This window comes from Ochotona curzoniae, unplaced genomic scaffold (assembly GCF_017591425.1).
Source record: "Ochotona curzoniae isolate NIBS_2020 unplaced genomic scaffold, NIBS_Ocur_1.0 scaffold_4701, whole genome shotgun sequence".
NCBI classification, from domain to species: Eukaryota; Metazoa; Chordata; class Mammalia; order Lagomorpha; family Ochotonidae; genus Ochotona; species Ochotona curzoniae.
In genome coordinates this window covers 20,847,393-20,871,079 of record NW_024467122.1, presented here as the reverse complement: position 1 = coordinate 20,871,079, position 23,687 = coordinate 20,847,393, and the positions used below count along the sequence as shown (strand labels likewise).

The 23,687-nt window shown below is 41.5% G+C and overlaps 1 protein-coding gene across 1 annotated transcript in view; it reads left to right on the top strand.

The window, feature by feature from the left end:
• KLHDC1 (kelch domain containing 1) overlaps positions 1-23,480 on the top strand; it is a 40,297-nt gene extending 16,817 nt beyond the window's left edge. Inside the window, exons 6-13 of the mRNA XM_040969416.1 lie at positions 536-619; positions 3,135-3,218; positions 3,670-3,728; positions 10,793-10,905; positions 12,252-12,324; positions 16,218-16,302; positions 21,064-21,116; positions 22,830-23,480. Of these exons, the coding sequence (XP_040825350.1) occupies positions 536-619; positions 3,135-3,218; positions 3,670-3,728; positions 10,793-10,905; positions 12,252-12,324; positions 16,218-16,302; positions 21,064-21,116; positions 22,830-23,001 (723 nt within the window). The 3' untranslated portion in view covers positions 23,002-23,480. The remainder of the gene's footprint in view (positions 1-535; positions 620-3,134; positions 3,219-3,669; positions 3,729-10,792; positions 10,906-12,251; positions 12,325-16,217; positions 16,303-21,063; positions 21,117-22,829) is intronic.
• Positions 23,481-23,687: the final 207 nt, after the last annotated feature.

Below are 23,687 nucleotides of genomic sequence, written 5' to 3'. Positions count from 1 at the left end.
TTTATGGAAACATTTCAAAATGCACCTATCATTCTTTCCTTTGCAATTCTAAAAGTCAGTTCTCCAGGAGAATTCAAAAATTTGCCAACAAAGCACTGCAGGTAGTGGTGTGAGAAGAGAAGTTGCCAGATGCTGCTGCAGCTGGCCTTCGTCCCACACACTGAGGCACCAGCTTTGAGCAAAGGGATGCTTGATTCCCTTTTTGAGAAGACATGTTTTTTTGTGCCAGTAAATATGCATTAAACTCTTAACAATGGAGGGAGGCATTTGGTCTTGCCTTGTTTCCATTCTCCGTTCCAGCTCCTGGTTTTGGGTTCCCTCTAATGCAGAGCCTGGGAGGCAGCAGTTGGTAGCACAAGTGATGAGGTCCTTACAGGACGCCGGGTTGCCTTCCCTGCTCTGGGCTTCAGTGCATGGGAACATGTTCTGTCTCTAGTTCTGTCCCCAAAGAAAGAAAGAAAAACTCTTTAAACTTTTAATCGTAAAAAAAAAAAAAAAATAAAAACTTTCAAGCACTTAAACATTTCTGTTTCAGGAAGAACAGATATTCTGGGGATGGCATAATGATGTCCACGTGTTTGACACAAAGACACAAACTTGGTTTCAACCAGAAATTAAAGTAAGTGTTGCAAAAAGTTAACTGTATACTTTTGTTTTCTTTTTTTTTAAAGATTTATTTTTATTATTTTTTCATTGGAAAGGCGGATATACAGAGAGAGGAGAGAGAGAGAGGAAGATCTTCCGTCCGATGATTCACTCCCCAAGTGAGCGCAACGGGCCGATACTATGCCGATCCGAAGCCAGGAGCCTCTTCCGGGTCTCCCGCACGGGTGCAGGTTCCCAAAGCTTTGGGCCGTCCTCCACTGCTTTCCCAGGCCACAAGCAGGGAGCTGGAAGGGAAGCGGGGCTGCCGGGATTAGAACCGGCGCCCATATGGGATCCCGGGGTTGCAAGGCGAGGACTTAACCACTTGCGCCACCGCGCCGGGCCCTATACTTTTGTTTTCATTGATACATTTGACATCTACTTTGTAGCAGGTGACTTGGATATTAGTAATAGGGTTTGTCATCACAGAATCCTCCTGAATGCCCACCAACACTTCTTTTCATCAATGACACATTTTCTTCAGGTCAGCTAAGATTTACTAGACAACATCTTTTTTTTTTTTAAGATTTATTCATTTTTATTGGAAAAGCAGATATACAGAGAGGAGGAGAGACAGAGAGGAAGATTTTCCATCCAGTGATTCACTCCCCAAGTAGCTGCAATGGCTGGTGTTGCATGAATCCGGATCCAGGAGCTTCTTCTGGCTTTCCCACTTGGGTGCAGGGTCCCAAGGCCTTGGACTGTACTCAATTGCTTTCCCAGGTCACGAGCAGGGAGCTGGATGGAAAACAGGGCTGCTGGGACTAGAACCGGCGCCCATAATGGATCCTGGCACGTTCAAGGTGAAGACTTTAGCTGCTAGGCCACTGTGCTGGACCCTAGACAACATCTTTTTTTTTTTTTTTTTTTACACAATTTGATAGGCTCTGGGATTCCCCCAGCTCTTCCCCATCCCCTCCCCCCATGGTGGATTCCTTCACATCGTTGCAGTAGTACAGTTAATATCCAGTCATAGTTCCTTCGTTGCAGGCATGTGCTATGCTAATTGTGTCAAAAATAATTGTGTACTTTCCGCCACTTGGTGTTTTACCGCTAAGCTGGAAAGCGTTGATAATGTTTTCCTACATGAGGGTTTTGCCTCTGTGAGAACAGTAATAGTTGTGGTGGTGATGCTTGAGTCTCAGTGTTTCAAACAAGTAGCATTCTATGTTAGTTATGTGGTTACGGTCGCAGACAAATGCAAATGTCTGGGTTGGTTGGTTGGTTTTAAACTATTTGAATTCTGATTCCTCCAAAGTTTTGAATGTCTGTGAAACATCACATTTCAAAAATAAGAAAGGAGAAATCTGATTTTGTTTCAAGATAAATATGAATATGGTAGAAGAATTCTTCCAATGTTTCAGATCAGGAATGGGTAATAATAAACATTTTGTTTTGCTTGGAGTGGTCCGAACCAGAACACTTCAGTCTTCTCTCTCATTTAAGTGCTCTGTGAATAATTATCTAAATTACTGCTTATCAGGTTTACTTCAGCACAATTATTTACACCTGAGTAGTTGCTGAACTGGAATGTTCTTTCAGTTGGCATACAACATCTGTTGCAAGGCACTCACCAGGAGCAGATTTCGGCAGAAAATTCGGCAGAAAATTCTTCCTTCAAATTTCATCCATTCATCTACCCGTTATACTCGTTTTACTAGAATTAAAAGTTTGTCTGAAAAAAGATTTACATTTATTGACGGTAAAACTTGAAGAAGGTGAAGAGCTCAAGGCGGGAGGGATTTCGCACAGAGATTAAGCTGCTGCCTGGGACACCCACATTCCATACGGGAGTGTGGGCTTGGGTCCTGGTCTTGGCTCAACTTCTGATCCAGCTTCCTGTTAGTGAAGACCCCCAAGGCAGCAGGTGATGCGTAACTCGTAACTCGGGAGGTTGGGTTCCCACTAACCACTGGGAGATGCAGGTGGAGTTCTGGGCTGCTGGCTGCAACCTGGGCACAACCCTGTCCGCTTCAGGCACTTGAGGAGTGAGCCAGCAGATGGGATGTCTTTGCCTGTCTTTTTGCCTTTAAATGCACAAAATATTTTTTACAGAAAGAGTTTCAGTAAAAGATACGCCAAAAGTGAAGTTCTGAGCTTGAGACACTGAGTCTTAGGGTCATATTTCATGTTATAGAGTTTGAAATCATGGCATCGTTGTCTGGTGCTCACTCTTGCTGTTAACTATGTGTGTGTGTGTAAGAGAGAGATTTTTAAGTTCATGCATTTCAAATGAAAATGTACAGATGTACAGGAAATCTTAATTTGCTGATGATTTCAAGCATTTAAGAAGAACAAAGTGAAGATCAGGGGAAAAACTTTCATTCTTGCAGAACAATATTTGTCTATACTTACTGGCATTTGTAATGTGCTTTTCCATTAGGATTTTTAATGAACTTAGTGGTAAGGTGTGTTTTGCTCTGAGTGTGCGAATGTGACTTTATTATAACTGTTACAAGTCTTTGCTCTCTTCTGATCTCTGCTTACAGGGTGGAGTTCCACCACAGCCACGAGCCGCGCACACGTGTGCAGTTCTTGGAAATAAGGGTTATGTCTTTGGCGGACGTGTTTTGGTCAGTGGTCTTAATTAAATGGTATTTTTATGTTTGAGTTTTCTTATAAGAACTTATCCTCTGATTTGTGGAACAACTAATTGAGTGTTCAAATAATCTAGAGAGTAAAATGACATTTCTTAGTTTTTATTCATCTGCTCTTTCCAAAATAGACCATGCAACAAGCAATCACAAATGGTTGTAAGTCACGTGTTCTTGAGGAAAAATCCTTTGCTTCATTGCAGTATCAGAAATGTTTGATTTTCATCATCTAAATGCTAGTAATACAAACCCATGGATTCATTTCCCATTTGACACATACTCAGGAGCACTGTGTTAAATTTGTTAATGTTTCACATTGTTTTTTTACTTAAACTTCTGATGATAAGTAAAATGGAAACAGTCAATAACCCCAAAATTTAGCCAATAAGAAATATAAAAGAATGACCACTTTAACTCACTTTTGTTTTAGCAAACTAGGATGAATGATTTGCACTACCTAAACTTAGACACCTGGACTTGGTCTGGAAGGTAAGTTGAAAGTCCAAGTACGTTTGAATCTGCAGGCATTTGTGAAAAAGGGATGGGCACAATCCAAGTCTGGCACCCCAAAATCAAAACAGTTTTTTTTCTTGCTTCAGTTTGATGGCTAAACAAGGAATATACAGATTTACATAGAGTTTGTTTCTTTTTTTAAAAGAATTATTTTTTATTTTTATTACAAAGTCAGATATACAGAGAGGAGGAGAGACAGAGAGGAAGATCTTCCATTCAGGAACTTCCTCCATGTCTCCCACATGGGTACAGGATTCCAACGCTTTGGGCCTTCCTCGATTGCTGCTTTCCCAGGCCATAAGCAGGCCTGCCAGGATTAGAACCAGCACCCCTATGAGATACCAGTGCATGCAAAGCAAGGACTCTACCTGCTAGGCCATGGTGCCAGACCCTAGAGTTTGTTTCTTAACAAACTGTATGCGTGAAAATACTATCATTTGAAAGTTGATCATGTGTTTATATTAAGTACTCTCCAGCATACTGTTCAGTAGAAGAGATGAAGGAGTAATGGATTAGGATCACCTTAGGGGAAATAGATGAAAATTGCACTTTATTTATGGCTCAAAATATATATTTTATTTATTTTTTTTTTATTATTTTCTCATTGGAAAGGCGGATATACAGAGAGGAGAGACAGAGAGGAAGATCTTCCGTCCGATGATTCACTCCCCAAGTGAGCGCAACGGGCAGATACTATGCCGATCCGAAGCCAGGAGCCTCTTCCGGGTCTCCCACGCGGGTGCAGGGTCCCAAAGCTTTGGGCCGTCCTCGACTGCCTTCCCAGGCCACAGGCAGGGAGCTGGAAGGGAAGCGGGGCTGCCGGGACTAGAACCGGCACCCATATGGGATCCCGGGCGTGCTAGGCGAGGACCTTAACCACTTGCGCCACCGCGCCGGGCCCCAAAATATATATTTTAAAATAAAATAAGCAAATAAAGATACTTCAGATCATGAGAAAGTGAAATTGAAACATCAGTGAGTGCAAAAAATTTTGAAACCCATGCATGTTTTCATAATGAACATTTTTTATGTACTTTTTGAAGACACTTCCTGTTTAATTACCAATTTGGGTATCCATGTAGTGAGATGGAGTACAAGCTATGTATTATTCCAAAATTTGTACATCATTAAAAACAAAGCTTTGAACGTATAAGAAGAAAATATAAACATTATCTTGAAAAGTTGACTTGATGGACCTGGCATGATAGCGTAGCACTTAAGGTCCTCTTGTCTTCAATGCTCCAGGATGCAATATGGGCACTGGTTCTAATCCCGGCTGCTCCACTTCCCATCCAGCTTCCTGCCTGTGACCTGGGAAAGCAGTCGAGAATGGCACGGAGCCTTGGGACCCTGCATCCACATGAGAGACCTGAAAGTTCCTGGCTCCTGGCTTGGCGCAGCACTGGCCATTATGGTCACTTGGGGAGTGAATCATCAGATGGAAGATCTTCTCTGTTTCTCCTCCTCTCTGTGTATCTGACTTTGTAATAAAAATAAATAAATCTTTAAAAACATATATCTAAAGAAAGCAAGAATACTAGTAAGAAAAAGATAATCCATATGCTGGCGTTGTTAATAAATATATGAAAAATACATTTTACAAATGTTATATATGATTTACATATAACAATTATGTAACTTATATATCTAGTTTCATAGTCTATGATTATTTTATCCATATTATATTAATTTATATTATATTTATAATATAAAAATTTTCTATTTAATAAATATTTATATACATACATTTGTGCTTATTACATGCAAATATATTTATATACAAAAAGATAAGTAGACAGATATTGATAGACACATAGTTAGATTTATGTATCTAATTTAAAAGTCAGAGTTGCAGAGAGAAGGGGAGAGAAAGAGATCTTCCATGTGGCAGGTCACTCCCCAAACAGGTGCTGTGGCCAGAGCTGATCCTCTAGCAGGGAGCTGAATCAGGAAGCGAGTAGCACGGCTTTAATCAGTGCCTATATGAGATGTTAGTACTGCATGTATCGTATATTTTTTAAAAATGTATTTTTTTTATTTCAAAAAATTTTGTAAAGGGAGACAGAGCTCTTCCATCATTGATTCACTTCCCAAATGGCCATAGTGGCTCAGCCTGTGCTTGATCCAAGCCAGGAGCCTGGAGCTTCCTCTGAGTCTCCCACGTAGGTGCAGGGGACCAAGCACTTCGGCCCATCCTTTATTGTTTTCCAGGAGCATTAGCACATGGATAGGAAGTGGAGTAGCCAGGACTCTAATCAGCTCCCAGAGGGGTTGCCAGCTCATAGGTAGCAGCTTGACTTGTTATACTACAATGCCAGCCATTCTATCTTTTCATTATATGAGGGAACTATATTTGTTGAAAAAATTCCACAAAATGTCAGTTGGGTATAAAAAAGGTTGTGGGGGGATGGGGCCCAGCACGATAACGTAATGGTTAAGGTCCTCACCTTGAACACACCAGGATCCCAGATAGGTGCCGGTTCTAATCTCAGCAGCTCCACTTTCCCATCCAGCCCCCTGCCTGTAGCCTGGGAAAGCAGTCGAGAATGGCACAGAGCATTGGGACCCTGCACCCACGTGGGGGACCCGGAAAGAAGTTCCTGGCTCTTGGCTTCAGATTGGCGCAGCACTGGCCATTGTGGCCACTTGGGGAGTGAATCATCAGATGGAAGATCTTCCTCTCTGTCTCTCCTCTTCTCTTTACATCTGCCTTTCCAATAAAATAAATAAATCTCTTTTAAAAAAAAAGATTGTGGGACTGAGTGTAAGATCCTATTTACAGATTTTTAAATAAATATTTTATATGTACATTAAACTATAGTGGTTAAGGACTTAAAAGGTGAAAGGTACATAAAATTATGATTATTTTTCTTATTAGCACTCTTTTAAAATTTTTTTTTGCAGTTGTTCAATATTTTATAACCAAACTGTTTCTTATAATTGATTTTTAAAAAATATTTTCATTTAGAAAAAAATAATTTGCATCTTCCAAAAATTGCTAATGCCGTTCTGGAGTCTACCAGAGGAGAAAGTTTTTTTTTTTTGGTTTTTTTTTTTTTTTTTTGGTTTTAGCATGTTTTTATTAATCATTTTTTTTTGAGACATGCAATATTCTTTTGTAAACTTAATACTAGGAACAGAATGGTGTGCTTATGTTTGTTTTGAAACTAGTGTAGCTAGCATTTTCTTTTCTTTTTTTTCTGACATAGTTGATTATGGCACAAAGGGTCAATGGCTACAGGAAAGTGGGTAAGACCATTGTTTCCACACTAATATCATCATTTTCTTTCTTTTTTTTTTAAGATTTATTTATTTATTGGAAAGTCAGATATACAGAGAGGAGGAGAGACATAGAGGAAGATCTTTCGTCCGATGATTCACTCCCCAAGTGAGCGCAATGGCCGATGCTAAGCCAGGATCCAGGAACCTCTTCCAGGTCTCCCACACAGGTGCAGGGTCACAAGGCCTTGGGCCATCCTTGACTGCTTTCCCAGGCCACAAGCAGGGAGCTGGATGGGAAGTGGAGCTGCTGGGATTAGAACCGGCACCCATATGGGATCCCGGTGCATTCTAGGTGAGGACTTTAGCTGCTAGGCCACGCCGCCGTGCCCTAATATCATCATTTTCTCCCCTGTATCTATCTGGGTTCAGAAGTGAAACAAAGGGAGAAGCCCCACCCACTCTCCGACCCATCCCAGGTCTGCAATGGGGGACTCCGAGGGTCCTGCTCAAGCAGTTTTGATAGTTCAACAGTTCTGGATTGCTGCCAATCTCACTGTTCCAAGCACAATGAAATCTCTTCAGAATCCATTGGCTGATGTGGTCTCTTCATGGTTGGGTTTCTGAGATCGGCAGTTCAATTGGAGGGATCTCCAAAGAAACTTTGTCTGAGCTTTCCCAGACCTGATTCTTGTGTGTGCTTGCCAGTACAGGGTCCAGCACCGTCCGTTGCCCAATCAGCTTATATACATGCTGGTCGTTGCAATTGCTGGGTCACTTCTGTCTCCAGCCCTGTCTTCCACACGAACCAGTGGTTGTTGCAGTCCAGCCTGATCCTGCCCACTTCATACTCGGCCCTCACGCAAACCAGTGGGAGCTGCAGCCTGGTCCACAGGTGTTGTAGCCCTGCCTGGTCTGGTCTGCCCCCATCTGAACTCACGCTCTCCAGTGGGAGTGATTGTCCAGCAGGGGAGCCCACTTTCCCCCTACCAGCTTTGCTACCTTCCTCCCTGGTTCTCACGTGTGCTGTTTTTGGGCTCTGCTGCCCAGTCTGGTACGGCTCACCTTGCCTTGGCATTCCGTATAGTACACTGGTTTTTGTCGCAACCGACCTGGCCCAACCCACACTCTGTTCTGCTATTCAGATTCGCCAGTGGGTGGTGTAAACTGGTTCAGCCTGAGCTGCCCCCAACCTATAATAAGTGTATGCCTGTGGGTATCTTTCTCTGGCCTGGTCTGAGTTGCTCCCTATCGTGGTTCTTGCACTCACCTGTAGGGACTGTGTCCAGACAGAGGAGTTTACCAAGCTCCTCCATCAGAACCTCTCCCTATGCCAGATCTTGTGCATACTGGTGGGTCCATGGGCCAGCCCTGCTAAGCCCACCTCCTGTCCTGGTAGGAACAGAGAGTGGTCTTTCCTTGCTGGCCTTCAGTCCATTCCAGTTCTTACTCCTGGATGTTTCAGCCCAGCCAAGGCTGGTCCATACCCAGACACTGCTGACACATGGCTCAGTAGGGGCAGAGACCTAGCCTAGTCCATCCTGTATCTACCCAGGTTCTCCAGAGCATAAGGTGGTGCTGGTGTCTAGCCTGGTTAGGAGTGCCCAGCCGCAGTCCACACTTGTGCCAAGGGAGATTGCAGCCATATCCAGACCAGAATGCAACCCACAGTCTGACTCATGCACTCACCAGGGGAACCCCAACCTAGCAAGGGTGTACTTTTTTTTTAGGATTTATTTATTTATTTATTTATTTATTGAAAAGGCAGATTTATTTATTGGAAAGTCTTGGGCAGTCCTTGACTGCATTCCCAGGCCACAAGCAGGGAGCTGGATGGGAAGCAGGGCCGCTGGGATTAAAACCAGCACCCATATGAGATCCCAGTGCTTTCATGGTGAGGACTTTAACTGTTACACTATAGTACCGGGCCCACAAGGGTATACTTTTACAGCTCCCCAACCAGGTCTCTTCCGGGACCTAGATTATGCAAGTGCCAGTGGTTACTCTGACCACGTTGGGTTATAACCCCTCATCTGTCTCAACCTTTGCCTTTGGTGCTGTGGCCTAGTATCCCTGGCTCATGCAGACCAGTCGGTGTAAGAGCCTAGTTCGGCATGTCCTGTGCTCTATCCTGATTTCTATCTTGTGAGTTGAAGTTTGTTCAGCCCTGTCCTGTCTGTCCCCTTCCAGTTGCAGCTCAGCCCACCCTACATCTTATTTTAGGATGCACATTCAGGTGCTACTGCCTTGACCTTCCCAGACTGTTGTGGGTTCCTTTACCCTTAAGTGATGGTAGGTTCCATGGTCACACCTAGCTCATCCCATCGCCATTCCATCTGGTGAGCTAACCAGCAGTACTTGTATTTCCACGGGGTTTGGTCCACACTTCCTCTACAGAATCTACCCCCTGGGCCCGGTGCAATAGGGTAGTGGTTAAGGTCCTCGCCTTAGGGTTCTAATCCTAGCAGCTCCACTTCCCATCCAGCTCCCTGCTTGTGACCTGGGAAAGCAGTCGAGAATGGCACAGAGCATTGGGCCCCTGCACTCGCATGGGAGACCCAGAAGGAAGTTTCTGGTTCCTGGCTCCTGGTTTCAGATTGGTGCAGCACCAGCCTTTGTGGTCACTTGTGGAGTGAATCATCAGACAGAAGATTGTCCTCTCTGTCTCTCCTCCTCTCTGTACATCTGCCTTTCCAAAAAAAAAAAAAAAAGTAATTCTTAAAAAAAAAAAAAAAAAAGAATTTACCCCCAGACCTGGTTTTCTTGTGTGCTGGTTGGTGTTTTTACCCTGCCTTGTGTGACTGTCCCCTGTTCTACCACTCAGTCAGGTACTGGCACCCAGCTCTTCCAGACAGGCCCCCAGCGGTAGCTTTTCTGTGGACTGGTGTGTGGCAGTCTGTGATGCTCTACACTAACAGCCCATCTCAGGATTCCCATGTGGGCTGGTGAATTTGTCTGGCCCAATGGCTCTTAGGGACTCTTTCCTCCAAACCACCGTGTCTCAGTCCTCACCCTTGCCAGAAAGTTCTGTGACTTTGTTGCTGGGAATCACTCAGAATTACTCTCTCATCTACACTCACACTGGCCTTATCCATGGATGTCCCTAGGCAGCAATTATATACCCTAAAAACCCTCAGAGCTTTCCACCAGGCAGCCATCAGGCAGAGCCTGTCACCCCTTGGTGCGCTGGCCACCCAAACCTAGGACTCGGTCACCACCTAGCAGCAGTGACTTTGGCCTGAGTCCCCAGCATTGAGTCAGCCTGGCTGGGACACCCTCCACAGCCACCGCACTGCAGGGGCTCCCTTTGCCCAATCCCATGCTGAACACTGCCCAAACTCTTCCGGTCGCCAGAAGATAGCTAGCATTTTCAAGGAAAGGTTCTACTTCAAAAAATTGTCCAGAGAAAAATAACAGCAAAACTGCAGCAAGACCCTTATCCTTGGGGAAAGTGCCTAGAAATACAAAGTCATTGTAAAACAGCAGTAATATTTGAAATCATAAACACAAGTGTACTGAAAAGCCAGAGAAGGCTGTTGCTTATGCAACAGAAATGAAGTGGCCGTTCCCCGAGGAGGTGTTTTCACTGTCATTCTGTGTTCTGGGACATGTTGGACTCTACGTCCCATGGAAACAAATTGTTTTCATTCATCCAAGAATTTGAGAATGTTTATTAAATGTTCATCAAGGTGGGATTTGTAAATTGAACTTGTGTTCAAAGCAGTGAGGGCAATTTCTTTCCATTATGAGCTCAGAGTATCTCTCACCTGTTGCTTGATTCACGTAGAACCTACATTTTAACTCTCTTCCCCTGACCACAGGATTTCTGCTAATGGAGAAAGCCCAAAACATCGGTCCTGGCACACCTTAACACCCATATCTGATGATAAGCTTTTTCTATTTGGTGGACTAAGCGCAGATAATATTCCATTAAGTAAGTCACTTGATTTTAGTCTGTTGTCATTATCTCACTGCTTTTTCTTAACTCTACCTCATACTTGTGGTGAAGAAGGCCTTCTTTTTTCCTATTGTATTTGTTTGCCTCTGCCCCCTCTAAGATGCTTGTGATAAAAATTATAAGGAGAGACGGACACCTCTGGCCTCGCATGTGCTTTGCTCTCCATGGCCTCCTGTTTCCCAGAGAGGGAGAGAGGAAGGGGGGGTCAGACCTGGGTGAACTGAAGCCACTGTCCATTCTCATATTCTGTGATTCTGGGGCCTCTGGAATTTTTATCTGGACAGTTATCCCATTGACTGGGATTGGAGTGAGGAGAGCGCCCTTCTCTGGAAGATTCTGGCAATGTAAAATGGGAAGGCCCCTGGCTTTCTTTGTTTCAAAATTATGTCAGGGAATATGCTTACCTGGAATTCAAACAAATAAAACCTCTTATCAGTGTGTATCTCAACAACTGTGTGTCTTGTCCTGGCAGTTTTCTTAAGTGACTGAATTGTGGCATCAGAGCTAAACAGATAACCAAGAACTTCCACCCCTTAGATGTGTTAAATGCGTTTTCGTAATGGAGGCACTTTCTATGGTTAGAAAAGCTTCCTTAAGAAGCATTGTGTATCATAGAATCTGGAAACAACTATTTGGATTTCAACAAAGCTTTACCGAGCGTGCGCAGTGCCTTCGCCAGGCTGCTGGCCACAGACAGGCTACGGAGATCCCTGAAGAAGCAGCAGGGTTCTGGGGGTGTCAGTTATTCCTGCAGATGATCATGCTCCCCTGGTTTGTGAGATTTTTTTTTTAAGTTAAAAGAGATTCTCTAAATAACCAAAACTCATATCTGTAAGTTTCATCAAGGATTATTAATGCCGTATCTTCATGAGGTCCAGTTCATTCCTTTTTGCTGGTTGTGATCACATCTGTGGTAACTTAGATGTCCTCACTCTTAGTTTCTTCCCTGAGGATTCAGTTTAAGATTTTACAGGAATACCAAGGAATTGTTTTTAGTTTTTTGACTGTAGTTAGGTTTAGAATGTCCGGTATTTTTTTCCCAGCAATGCTTGCTTACGTATGTGTGGGGAAGTTGATAGACTCTAGGAGTTAATTTAGAATGATTCAACACCAAGAATGAAACAAACTGAAGATTAAGAGTGCGTGTGGGAAAATCATGATAGTGTTTTCATCTGGAAATATGTGGGAGTTGATGCTTTTATAGAGGTTTATGGCAAAATATGCATGCACACAAGAGGTAGTCATTTGATTATAACCTTACCAACTTGGAAAATGCTTCAAATTATATTCCTAATCTCAGTTTCTGAACTGTCATCATGCAGGTGATGGTTGGATTTATAATAGCATAACAAATTGTTGGAAACAGCTTGTGTATTTACCTAAAACAAGACCCAGGTAAGTCTAGAAATTGACAGATAATGAAATAGTTAAGAGTTTTAAAGTATTAAGATACGCCTGTAAATGTATAGTATTTAACCATATTATAAACCATCAAGAAGTATAGCTTTCAAATGAGTTTGATGTCAATTCATCATTTTGATTTAATCTGACTGCTAGATATTATTCAATTTTTTTTTCGTATTTACATATTTGAAAATGTTCTTTTAGGTAAATGCATTATTTTGCTTGATAAATGTGCAAAAGCTAAGATAATTTAAAGTCTTTTATAATGTCTTTTAAAATATTAGGTTTTAATAAGTAGATAAGAATGAAGCTGACTTTAATAGTAATTTATAGTTTTTAAAAGTTACAAGTAATGAAAAAGGCATTAGATGGCATATTTTTATTGTTAACTGATAATATTTATTAATGTAAACTTTTTGAAAAAAAAGTGTTATAGTATTAAATTTGTGAAAACAGCATACTCATTAGATTTTAAAGAAAACTGTTAATACTGTAATTGTTATTTTTTGAAGTTTGACTAGTTAATGAAATTATCTTCATAGGAAATTTAGATTTTGTATATTATTATTATGACTAATAATACATTTTATTCTTTTTATGTCATGTATTTTAGAATTTTTTTTACTATAGATTACCCTAGTATAAAATCAATTTAATGATATATATTTTTGTTATTTATAATAGCAATCATAAATTTATAACAATTATAAATTATAATAACAAGTAATTTATTTGAGAAAGACCTGAAAATATTTATATTTTGTTATATTTACCTCCATGGATATGCAAAGTATTCATAAGAGTTTATCATAATTATATGCATGATTTATATATTTTTGTGTATAAAAATTGATTAAATGTGATATTTTAGCAATTTTTTTTGATATATGTATTTGTTTTTAATTTAAGCAGTTTTGTCTTAAGATCTAGGAGACCAAACTTCTAGTCCTTGCTCAGCTATTATGTAGCACGTTGGCTTTGAAAAGCCACTTAAAGAAATTTAGCATTCATGTCTTTGTGAAATAACCATGCTGGACTAGATAGTCTCTCAGATTCTACCAGGTTTTTTGTTTAGTTGAAATGAATGCATTAATTATAGAAACAAAATGTTTACCTTTTAAATGCTTCTGTTCTTTTTCAACCTGTAATAAGTAACTAGAGCAACACAACTATAATCAATAATATACCAGTTAGAAGTAGAGCTGTGTAAAGAAATTTTATTTGATTCAGCTGATGTGTGATGTCAATAATATGCTTTGTTAGAATGTTTAGGTGATAAGTTTAGAGCAGCTGTGAGAGGACATAAACTCAGACTGTAGAAAAACAGCAGGTTGCAAGCTAGCTGTCACCAAGACCAAGGCAGGGGAGGCTGTCCAGTATTCTTCGGTGACGAAACCAAGGCCAGAGTTTCCCTCAGGCAGATAAGACAGAGGCAGATCTATCTTCAGGTATGAGGTGAGGAGGAGAACAGGTGGGGTACAGTTGAGTGTAAGGAGAGCATAAATGTGTATTTACGTATTCTAATTTTTAATGAAAATTATGATTTGGTTAAGATCAAATGTGTTTAATGCAAAATTTCATGAGTCATTATTTGAAGTGTTAGCTGCACAATTCTCCTGTTAGAACCTGTCAGTATCTTGGGGCAGTCCCTCTTTGCAGTAGGCATGTGAAGATGTTGAACAGCCTCACTGGTTTCTTACCTACACACGAATGGCACCACCTGTTCTTGTGTCCACCAGACATTTCTGCAGACAGCATCAGGTGTCCCCTTGAGAATCATCCCTGACGGAGAACCACTGTTCCGCAGTAGCACTCTTTCCTCCAGGCCACCTCTTTGACACAACCAGGCTTATTTGGGGAAAAACACACACATCACATACCACACACCATACCACACACACACACACCTGTGCAGCCATATCTGATACCCGGTAGTTGGCAGGGATCCTGGTGGATGTGTCTGTCACAAGTTGGTAGATAAAGCCTTAAATACAGTCAGATCCCACTCAGACGGCCAAGGTTACATATCCCCTGCTCCCCAGGGAACTGTGCTGTTCTTTTCCATAAGGGTGTGCAGTGTATTCTACCCAATTTACCCAGTCTCCAGCCCCACCCCCACCACTAGTCTGGGTTCTCGCTGACAATTCAGATCAGTTTAGGTTCTAACATATGATTTGGAGAATTGGGCAGAGTATTTCACCAACACTATGTCTAATAACTCAGTTTTAATCTGAGTCCAAAGTGCATTTGTCATTGAATGTGTGCATGGGTGTCTGAGGAGAGTATTTAATAAATTGTGCATAATCCTAACTATTTGCATTTGTGGAACTTAAATGAACTAACTGTATTAAAAACAAGTTACATGAAATAAAATAAATGATCATGTGTAAATGTTGGGGCTTACTAAGAAAAGTAATCAAAGTGCTCATAGAGTAAAAGCAGTAACTGTGAAATTTCTGATGTATCCTCTGAAAGGGAGGAATTTCCATGTACATCTTTCTCAGAGTTAGAGCCTCTGGAAGTATTGAACATTGTAAAATTTCTCTTGGTAAATAAGGTGTAATTGGAGATAAATATTAGAACTATTAGAACATTTACCAAAGAACAGTGGATGCTCTATGCTACAAAAAGATGTAGATGTAATAATTATTGAATAAATTATGTTTATTATGTTTTGCTGAACTTTCTAGTTTTAGGGTACCTTGTGGGTACTCAAAAGGAGATATTTTTAAGGAGAAGCATAAAATTCGCATACTCAAGTGCCAGTAATGTGCTGGTAAATAGTTGAAAATCTCTCTCCAGGGAGAAATAAAAGCTGCAATGCATAGCTTTTGCCTGTTGGAGGCGTGACTCCCTCCAGCATCACCCATTTTGGGCGACTGAGGTGATCTCGCTGAACATGGAGCTAAAGCAGCCAATGAGCCGGTTCCAGCACACCACTGTGATAGTGTGAGACCTCCCAGTTGTCTTAGTTAGCCAGAAGACTATGAAACAAGAAAAGGAGTATGCAGAGTGGTTGGTCTCAAGCTGCAAGCTAAGAAAGTGTGAAATGGGTATATCCATGAGAAAGAGGACTAAACTGGGATGATATATCCTGGGATGAGGGTAGGCCTGATTTTAGGGCTTATTCTAAGATAATTATTCTCTAAGCCTTAATGAAAGGCAAATAAAAGTTTAGAGATGGATACAAGCTTTTCCCTTAAGAGATGCAAAGCTGAGTAGAGGTCTCATTTGGGAAGAGGTGAGAAATGAGGCTTGATAGGAAAAAGAACAGTTGATTATAGCTATCAAGCTGGGAAAAAATACTTGTTAATGGCATAGGCGGTTATTGAGCTGTAAATTTCCATGGTTAAATATAATATTTGAAAAATATTAGTAAGTAGTTCTATGTGATGGTGAAAGGGCAGTTAGAAACAGAAAAACTGGGGACATGTGGTGGAGTGCATCCAGGGCTGTGATCAGTGTGACAGCAGAAACGTGAAAGGAATGCCCAGCTGGATTTGCTGGGCTGTGGAGAACAGAAAGCAGGAAAAGCAGTGACAGTGGTAACCAGGCCAAAAGTAAGGAAGCTTGCAGAGGTGCTGGCTTCAGGATAAGTTGATCAGTTACTTTTTAATTCATAGGTAATATTATGAGTTAGAAGGCTTAGGAAATAGTTGGGGATAAAAAAGAATTGCTAGAGTCATCTTAATTGGGATGATATGATTTAGTGAACTCTGAAGGAATCTTTAAAATATCACCATTTGAGGATATGATAAAGGTTCAAGTTCAGTCATGCCTCTTTTGAAATGGATTGAATTGTAGAGTATACAGTTTAGAATCAGTTTGTATGTAATGAATCGTTCCTTCATTGACAGTATTTCACTTACAACTCTCAATCATAGGTTATGGCACACAGCCTGTTTGGGAAAAGAAAATGAAATAATGGTATTTGGTGGAAGCAAAGATGATTTACTTTCCTTGGACACAGTAAGAAAATCTAAGTATTTCCTTTGAGAAGCAATGTTCTTCAAATTAATGGCTATTGAACAAGAATGTTAATATTCTAGTTTTATAAAACATGAGAGGGCAGGAAATCTGTGCCATAGAGTGATTGATCTTCAGAGCAGGTGCCTTTTGTGAAACACATGAGGACACTGGGTTTACAAAACAGGATGGATCTTTAATTTCATTAGCCGCGTTGTTAAAAAGAATATCTTTTTAAAGAAATATGTAATTTATTTTATTTTTATTGGAAAGACATTCACAGAGAAGAGAGGCGAAGAGAAAGATCTTCCTTCCACTGTTTCACTCCCCAAGTGGCTGCAATAACCAGTGCTCAGCTGAGCCAAAGCCAGGAGCTAGAAGCTGCTTCTGCGTCTCCCACATGAGTCCAGGGTACCAATGCTTTGGGCAATCCACTGCTGTCTTCCCAGGCCACAAACAGGGAGCTGGATGGGAAGTGGAGCAGCCAGGACACTAACTGGTGCCTGTATGGAGTGCTGAACTGCAAAGTGGAGGATCAGCCAGTTGAGCCATCACATTGGCCCCAAAAAGAGTCTTTAATGGATGACTTCTTATTCTTTTTTTTCCTTTAAACTTCACCATAGTGTGGATATTGTAATTTTATTCAAGTGAGATATTTATATGTGGTATGCAATACATGTGAAGAAATATAATGTGTCTGTTAAGCACGTCAACAGTTATCTATGAAGTTTACAAACTAATTTAAGAACTAGATCACTGATTCTGTTGAAGCTATTTTTTCATTCCTTCTTAATATTATTCACTGTTTTCTCCCTGCAAAGACAAAATCATTTTGTTGAAATCATTAAAGTACAGTTTCAAATTGTTTTACTTGAAAGACAGGATTACAATGAGAGAGCGATGAGAGAAATCTTCCCTCTGCCAGTTCACTCCCAAAATGTACAAAACCAAGAGGAGTTTTCGTCCCGGGCTCCAAAGTAGGAGCTGGAGCCCAAAGACTTGAGCCATGCTTCACTGCTTTCCCAGGCCATATACAGGGAGCTGGATCAGAGTGCAGCAGCTGAACCATAAACCTGCACTTGTGGTACCATAGATCTGGTATCACAGTCGGTTGCTTTACCCGTTACCACACTATGCCGAACCCTTGAAGTGTTTTATTTCCTGCATCTGTTTGAGTTTAAAGCAGTGTAGCTTTAGGGGTAGTTATTAAGTCTGGTGGGTTTTTTTTTTAAGATTTTTTTTATTATTATTATTTTTTATTGGAAAGGCGGATATACAGAGAGGAGAGACAGAGAGGAAGATCTTCCATCTGATAATTCACTCCCCAAGTGAGCGCAACGGCCGATACTATGCCGATCCGAAGCCAGGAGCCTCTTTAGGGTCTCCCACGCGGGTGCAGGGTCCCAAAGCTTTGGGCCGACCTCGACTCTTTTCCCAGGCCACAGGCGGGGAGCTGGAAGGGAAGCGGGGCTGCTGGGGTTAGAACCAGTGCCCATATGGGATCCTGGGCGTGCAAGGCGAGGACCTTAACCACTGCGCCACCACGATGGGCCCAAGTCTGGTGGTTTTGATGCCTGTGTCAGGGTACTGGATTTCAGCATCCAGCTCTGGCTTTTGATTCCATCTTCTTGGTAGTGTAGACTCTGGGATGCAACAGTAATGGCTCAAGTCATTAAGCTTCCGCCACCCACGGGGGACTGCATTGAGTTTCTTCTTCCAGGTGCAACCATGGCAGGGTTTTGGAGATGGACTGTCAGTGGAAACGCTTGCTGTCTCTCTCTCTGAATGTCAGAAAGATCAAAGCAATGCACAGTAGCATTTGATGAATTTTGTTCTTCCACCCTTCGCAATTGTAGAAATTCAGGGTAGGGTGGCTGGACTCCTATTCCATACCCACTGGGACAGGAGTTCAGGGGTTATTATGGTCTACTAGGACATACAAGAGCAGAGAGCAGTGAACTGGCCAGGGCCTTCAATGTTGTGGCATGGTCGGCCCACCTGAGCTCAAATACAGAGTGCAACCCAGAGAATCCTGGCTGCCTGTCAGCTCTAGGTATAGTTTTGTCTTCAGAGCTTCTGTACAGAATGGAGAACTCTGAAATAAGTTTAAAAACACAGCTTTGGGCCTGGCACATAGCCTAGTGGCTAAAGTCCTTGCCTTGCATGCTCCAGGATCCCAAATGGGCACCAGTTTATATCCTGGCTGTTCCACTTCCCTTCCAGCTCCCTGCTTGTGACCTGGGGAAGCAGTCAAGGACAGCCCACGGCCTTGGAACGCTGCACCCATGTGGGAGACCTCAGAGAGCCTCCTGGTGCATAGCTTTGGATCAGCTTAGTTCCAGTCGTTGTGGCCACTTTGGGAGTAAGCCAGTGGATGGAAGATTTTTCTGTATCTCCTTCTCTGTGTATCTGCCTTTCCAGTAAAAGTAAATTAATTAAATATTTTTTTTAAAATGCTACTTGATAGTTTAAGTCATTGAGTTTCTGCTGCTCATGTAGGAGCCCAGGACTGCATTTCCAGCTCTTGGCTCCCTGGTCCTAACTCTTAACTCCCAGTTTCAGCCTTTGCTCCAGGCTTGGCCACTGTAGCTATTGTGGCCATTTGAAGAGAGAGAGTGCAAATGTGAGATTTCTGTTTTCCATCAATCTTTCTGTTCCTCTTCTTTCTAATTGTGCCTCTCAATACATTTTATTGATTTAAAAACAATATAGCAAATAAAGCCTTTGGCTAAGATGCCAACATCTCATGTGGATGTGGATTCAAGTCCCTGCTGCTCTGCTTCTGATCCAGCTCCCTCCTAACAGCCTGGGAAAGCAGCAGAGGACAGCCCAAGTGTTCAAGCCCCAGCTACCTGTATGGGAGGTCCTGGCTTCAGTTTGGCCCAGCTCTGGCCATTGGGCCATTTGGAGAATAAACCAATGAACAGAAGATCTGTATATTTTCCCTCTCTGTAACTCTGACTTCCAAATAAATAAATCTTAAAAAAAAAAAAAGAAGAATATTCAGCTATCCACCTACTGTATTCACTTTTAAATGAGAGACGTATCTGAAAAAGTCTTCCAGATGCTGATTTCTAAATTTTTTCTTTTTTTTTTTTCATTTTTCTAAAAGAGAAAAAGCAATCTTCTGTCTGGCGATTTAATCTTCAAATGCCTTCAATATCCAGGGCTGGCCCAGAGTTAAACCAGAAACCCAGAACTCAGTCCAGCTCTCTTAGGTGGGTTGAAGAGCCCCAGGTGCTTGAACCGTCACCTGTACACCCAGGAAGCTGGATCAGAAGCTGAGTAACTGGAGAAGCAACCAGGCCCTTTGAAATGGGATGCAAATGTCCCAGGTGACAACACAGCTACCTGCCCTCCTCAATGCCCAATGCTGATGCTTAAGAATTCTCACAGAATCCTGGTACCATTTGATAAAACAGAAATCGTAAAGGGAGGACTCTAAAATAACGGTCACTTGGAAGAAAACATCTGTTTACTTAACAAGAAACAATTGAACGTCATGACTCTTACCAGCTTTGCCCCATTATTTTTAGGGAAGACCATGATTTTGGCCTTTAAAATGGCAGTTATGTAGTCTTTAAAAAAAATAAGATGTGCTTATTTTTGTTGGAAAGGCAGATGTACAGAAAGAAGGAGAGACAGAGAAGAAAAGATTTTTCATCCACTGATTCACTCCCCAAATGGCTGCAATATTTAGAGCTGAGCTGATCTGAAGCCAGGAGCCAGGCGCTTGTTCTGGATCTCATGCAAGTGCAGGGTCGGAAAGCCTTGTGCCATCCTCCTCTGCTTCCCCAGGTCCTAAGTAGGGAGCTAGATTGGAAGTAGAGCAACTGTATCCTGGACACTGGTGTCCTATATGAGGCCTGGTTAGAGTCCCAGGTCTCCTGTTTCTGATCCAGTTCCCAGCTAATGTACTTAGGAAAACAAAGAAAAATGGTCCAAATACATGGGCCACCCACCTCAGTGGACTTCCAGGCTTCTGACTTTGGTTTGGTCCAGCTATGGCTATTGTGGCCATTTGGAGAATGAATCAATGGATAAAAACTATTTCTTTGTATCTTTCTCTCTCTAACCCTGCCTTTCAAATAAATTACTTTTTAATAAAAAAAAAAAAAAATAAGAAGGGGCCCGCCGTGATGGTGCAGTGGTTAAGGTCCTTGCCTTGCACGCCCGGGATCCCATATGGGCGCCAGTTCTAATCCTGGCAGCCCCACTTCCCTTCCAGCTCCCGCTTGTGGCCCGGGAAAGCAGTTGAGGACGGCCCAAAGCTTTGGGACCCTGCACCCGCGTGGGAGACCCGAAGAGGCTCCTGGCTTCGGATTGGCTCAGCTCCAGCCGTTGCGGCTGCCTAGGGAGTGAATCATCGGACTGAAGATCTTCCTCTCTGTCTCTCCTCTCTGTATATCAGCCTTTCCAATAAAAATAAAATAAATCTTTAAAAAAAAAATAAGAAGTGGAGCAGCTAGAACACGCTCTGACATCCGTGCATGATGTTGGCACTTAAAGTGGGAGAATTAGTCTGTTGTGCCTTAGAGCCCACCCCTCTGTAGCCTATTTTTTAGGTGAAACTTTGGTCATTGAATATTGGTAACCACATACCTAGGTGTCTACAAGTGCATGTTTGTGTGCACACACAAGTGTGTGTAACAGCTGGAGAGATTGCTGCTTAATAGAATTTATTTTGCATTTATAAAATAAACTATTGTTAATGCTCCATAATTTCTGGTACAAGTTTTGATAAGGTTTTTCTATGTTTAATAGGGTCACTGCAATGATTTATTGATTTTTCAAACACAGCCTTACTCACTGCTCAGGTAAGCACATTCAGTGGTTTTACATTTATAGCTAGGAATATTTGGCAGTTTCATCCTCATTTCGGGGAAGAATTATAGTATTTTTCAGATTGTTTATGGCTTGAGAAAAAATGTTTACATCTTTCTGGAGCACAATTAAATTTGTTGGTATTTAATTATATATCCATATCATTTTTAAAATTACACAATAGTGTCACACTTTTGTTTGTAAAATCACTTTTAGTTCATCTGGTAATGGAAACCATACTGTATGTGCTGAATTCGCAGTATTTTTTTCACATTTTAATTTTATGGAAATTACAAGGTGTCTAAATAATATGTGATATACTATACTTATGTGTGTAATACATGATATGCAAGAATTTTTTAACCCCAAAGCTGTTTCATCGCGTTGACACTATGAATTGCAGTGTCCTGGTTTCTACACTCTGCCCTAGAAGAGCATGCGCATACCCAGGGCTGTGTAAGCTTAGCACTTGTATTTGGGATACTTTGGCTTATTAGGTTTGTCGAGTTTGCCTAGCTTGTTGAGATTGCCATAATGGTTCTTCCTGTTGGATTCCCTCAGAGCCTTTTCTGTGCCATGGGAATTTCACTTACTCAATCCCAGCCTTTATGGCACTCTATTATTACTATTATTTTGCGAAACTGATAATCTCCTTGAATAGGATAGAACTTTCCTCTGTGATGGGTTTCCTGCTCTTAAGGCAGTAAGGTAGTGTGTGGTGCACGCTGAGAAAGAGCCTTTGACTCACTTAGCAAACAGTAACAGCAGAGGCCATCTTGGCCAACCTTCCCTTCATTGCACAGGTCCCACAGGAACTAGTGTGTCACCAGACTGCTGGAGTCAATTGGCAGCAGATGTAGGACTCAGAGCATTTGTTTGTACTGGTACACCTGTGAACATTTCAGCCCTCACTGTTTATTCAGAGTTGTCACAGGGCAGGGAGAAAAAGCCTCTGAGAAGGGTGGAGAAAAGTAGCTGTCTGCTGTGTGAGTGCCTGCCAGAATGATGACTAAAGTTAACACAGGAACATTAAATAAGCTGTTTTTAAAAATTGTTCCAGAGATGTGTCTGTATTAATTAAAGCATTTCCATTGAAATAGATGATTTTTGATAGTTTAGTTTCTTTTGGTTTTAGACCCATTTCAAAGAATCAGAGTGGAGTTGTATTTGGAAGATACCACCTCTTTGTGGAATCAGAGGGAACCACACCCCGTGACCCTCTGGGGCGGGAATGCTCTCCTGCTGGTCTGTGTTGCTGCTCTGTTCCTCTCTCTCATCTGTTCTGGTGGACATTCATTGTGTCCGACATGCAAACCCAGCACAGTCATCTAAGAAAGGCATATGGGACCAGCTTGTCACCTGGTGTAAAACTGGGTGGAAGATGTTTGAAGCAGGGGAGGAAAAAGTGACAATTCAGAGAGAAGGCTGAATGGATGCTGAGCTAACTCAAATGTAAAGAAGGTTGTATATTAGAATGGTCTGTTTTGCAGTTAAACTGGATCTTTCCCACTTAAAGAACATTATGTTTGGTAACTTGTATTTTCTGTTTCCATTGAATTCTGGTCAGATACAGTCTTTAAGCATTATCATGTACCATTAATGAAAACAATGCAAAGCAGAACTATTTCAATGTCCAATTTTTACAATTCTTTTAATTTTTAAATTTTTGTTCAAAAATTAATCATTCTGTTTTGTTTTATCTACAGGTCATGTCTTGACTGCATTGGTAAAAATGCTGTTGTTTTGAAAAGCCAGATATCTTTATTACCTCCTAAACTTCTGCAGCAGGTCCTCAAAAAAATAACATTTTGGACTGCTGTTAATCACCGAGAAGAAGAAAGAGTCCAAAAAGAAGAAACAGAAAATAAACATCAGTGAATCAGCAGTGGTTGAATGATTCAAGTCTTTCTGTGTTTAATATTTTTAAACAATTCAATCACATCCATTTGCTCTCCCCTCAACTGCACAGATCACAGTTTATTGAAAGGTTAAAATTTGAAACTAAAATGCTCTGTCGCCGTGATTGTGTGGCATGGGTTCGCTAGAAGATGTTAATGCAGATTAATTTACATTTATCAACCACTCTCCTTAACTTCTTCAGAAATATTCTTTGTGAAAGAACAGGCATCAATAACAGAATTAACTCAACCTGCGTTGTTTACTGGGTGCATCATTCAAGCCTGAGTCTAAGAGATTGCCCCAAGCACTTGGGCGCCGCACCAGTCCTAGCATAATGGCAGATGTAGATGTGAAAACTCTGCTCACTGACTTTGTGAATGGACGCGTTTTCTCAAGCTGATTCAAAATGACTTAAGCTTTTCACTTAATTCAGTTCTTAAATAACTTCTCATTAAATAATTAATGTGAAACAAACAAAACAAAAAAGAAATTAAAAAAATCCAAAAACCAAAAGAAAACAAAAATAAAATAATTAATGTACCTGTGTAGAAGTTACTGAAGAGGCAGACATAGGTGTGGTAAACCACTGGATGCCTGCCCTGGAAGTGGCTTCTCCAGCAAAGTGTTTTTCAGCCTCTCTGGGACTTGCCCTCCCCTTTGAACTG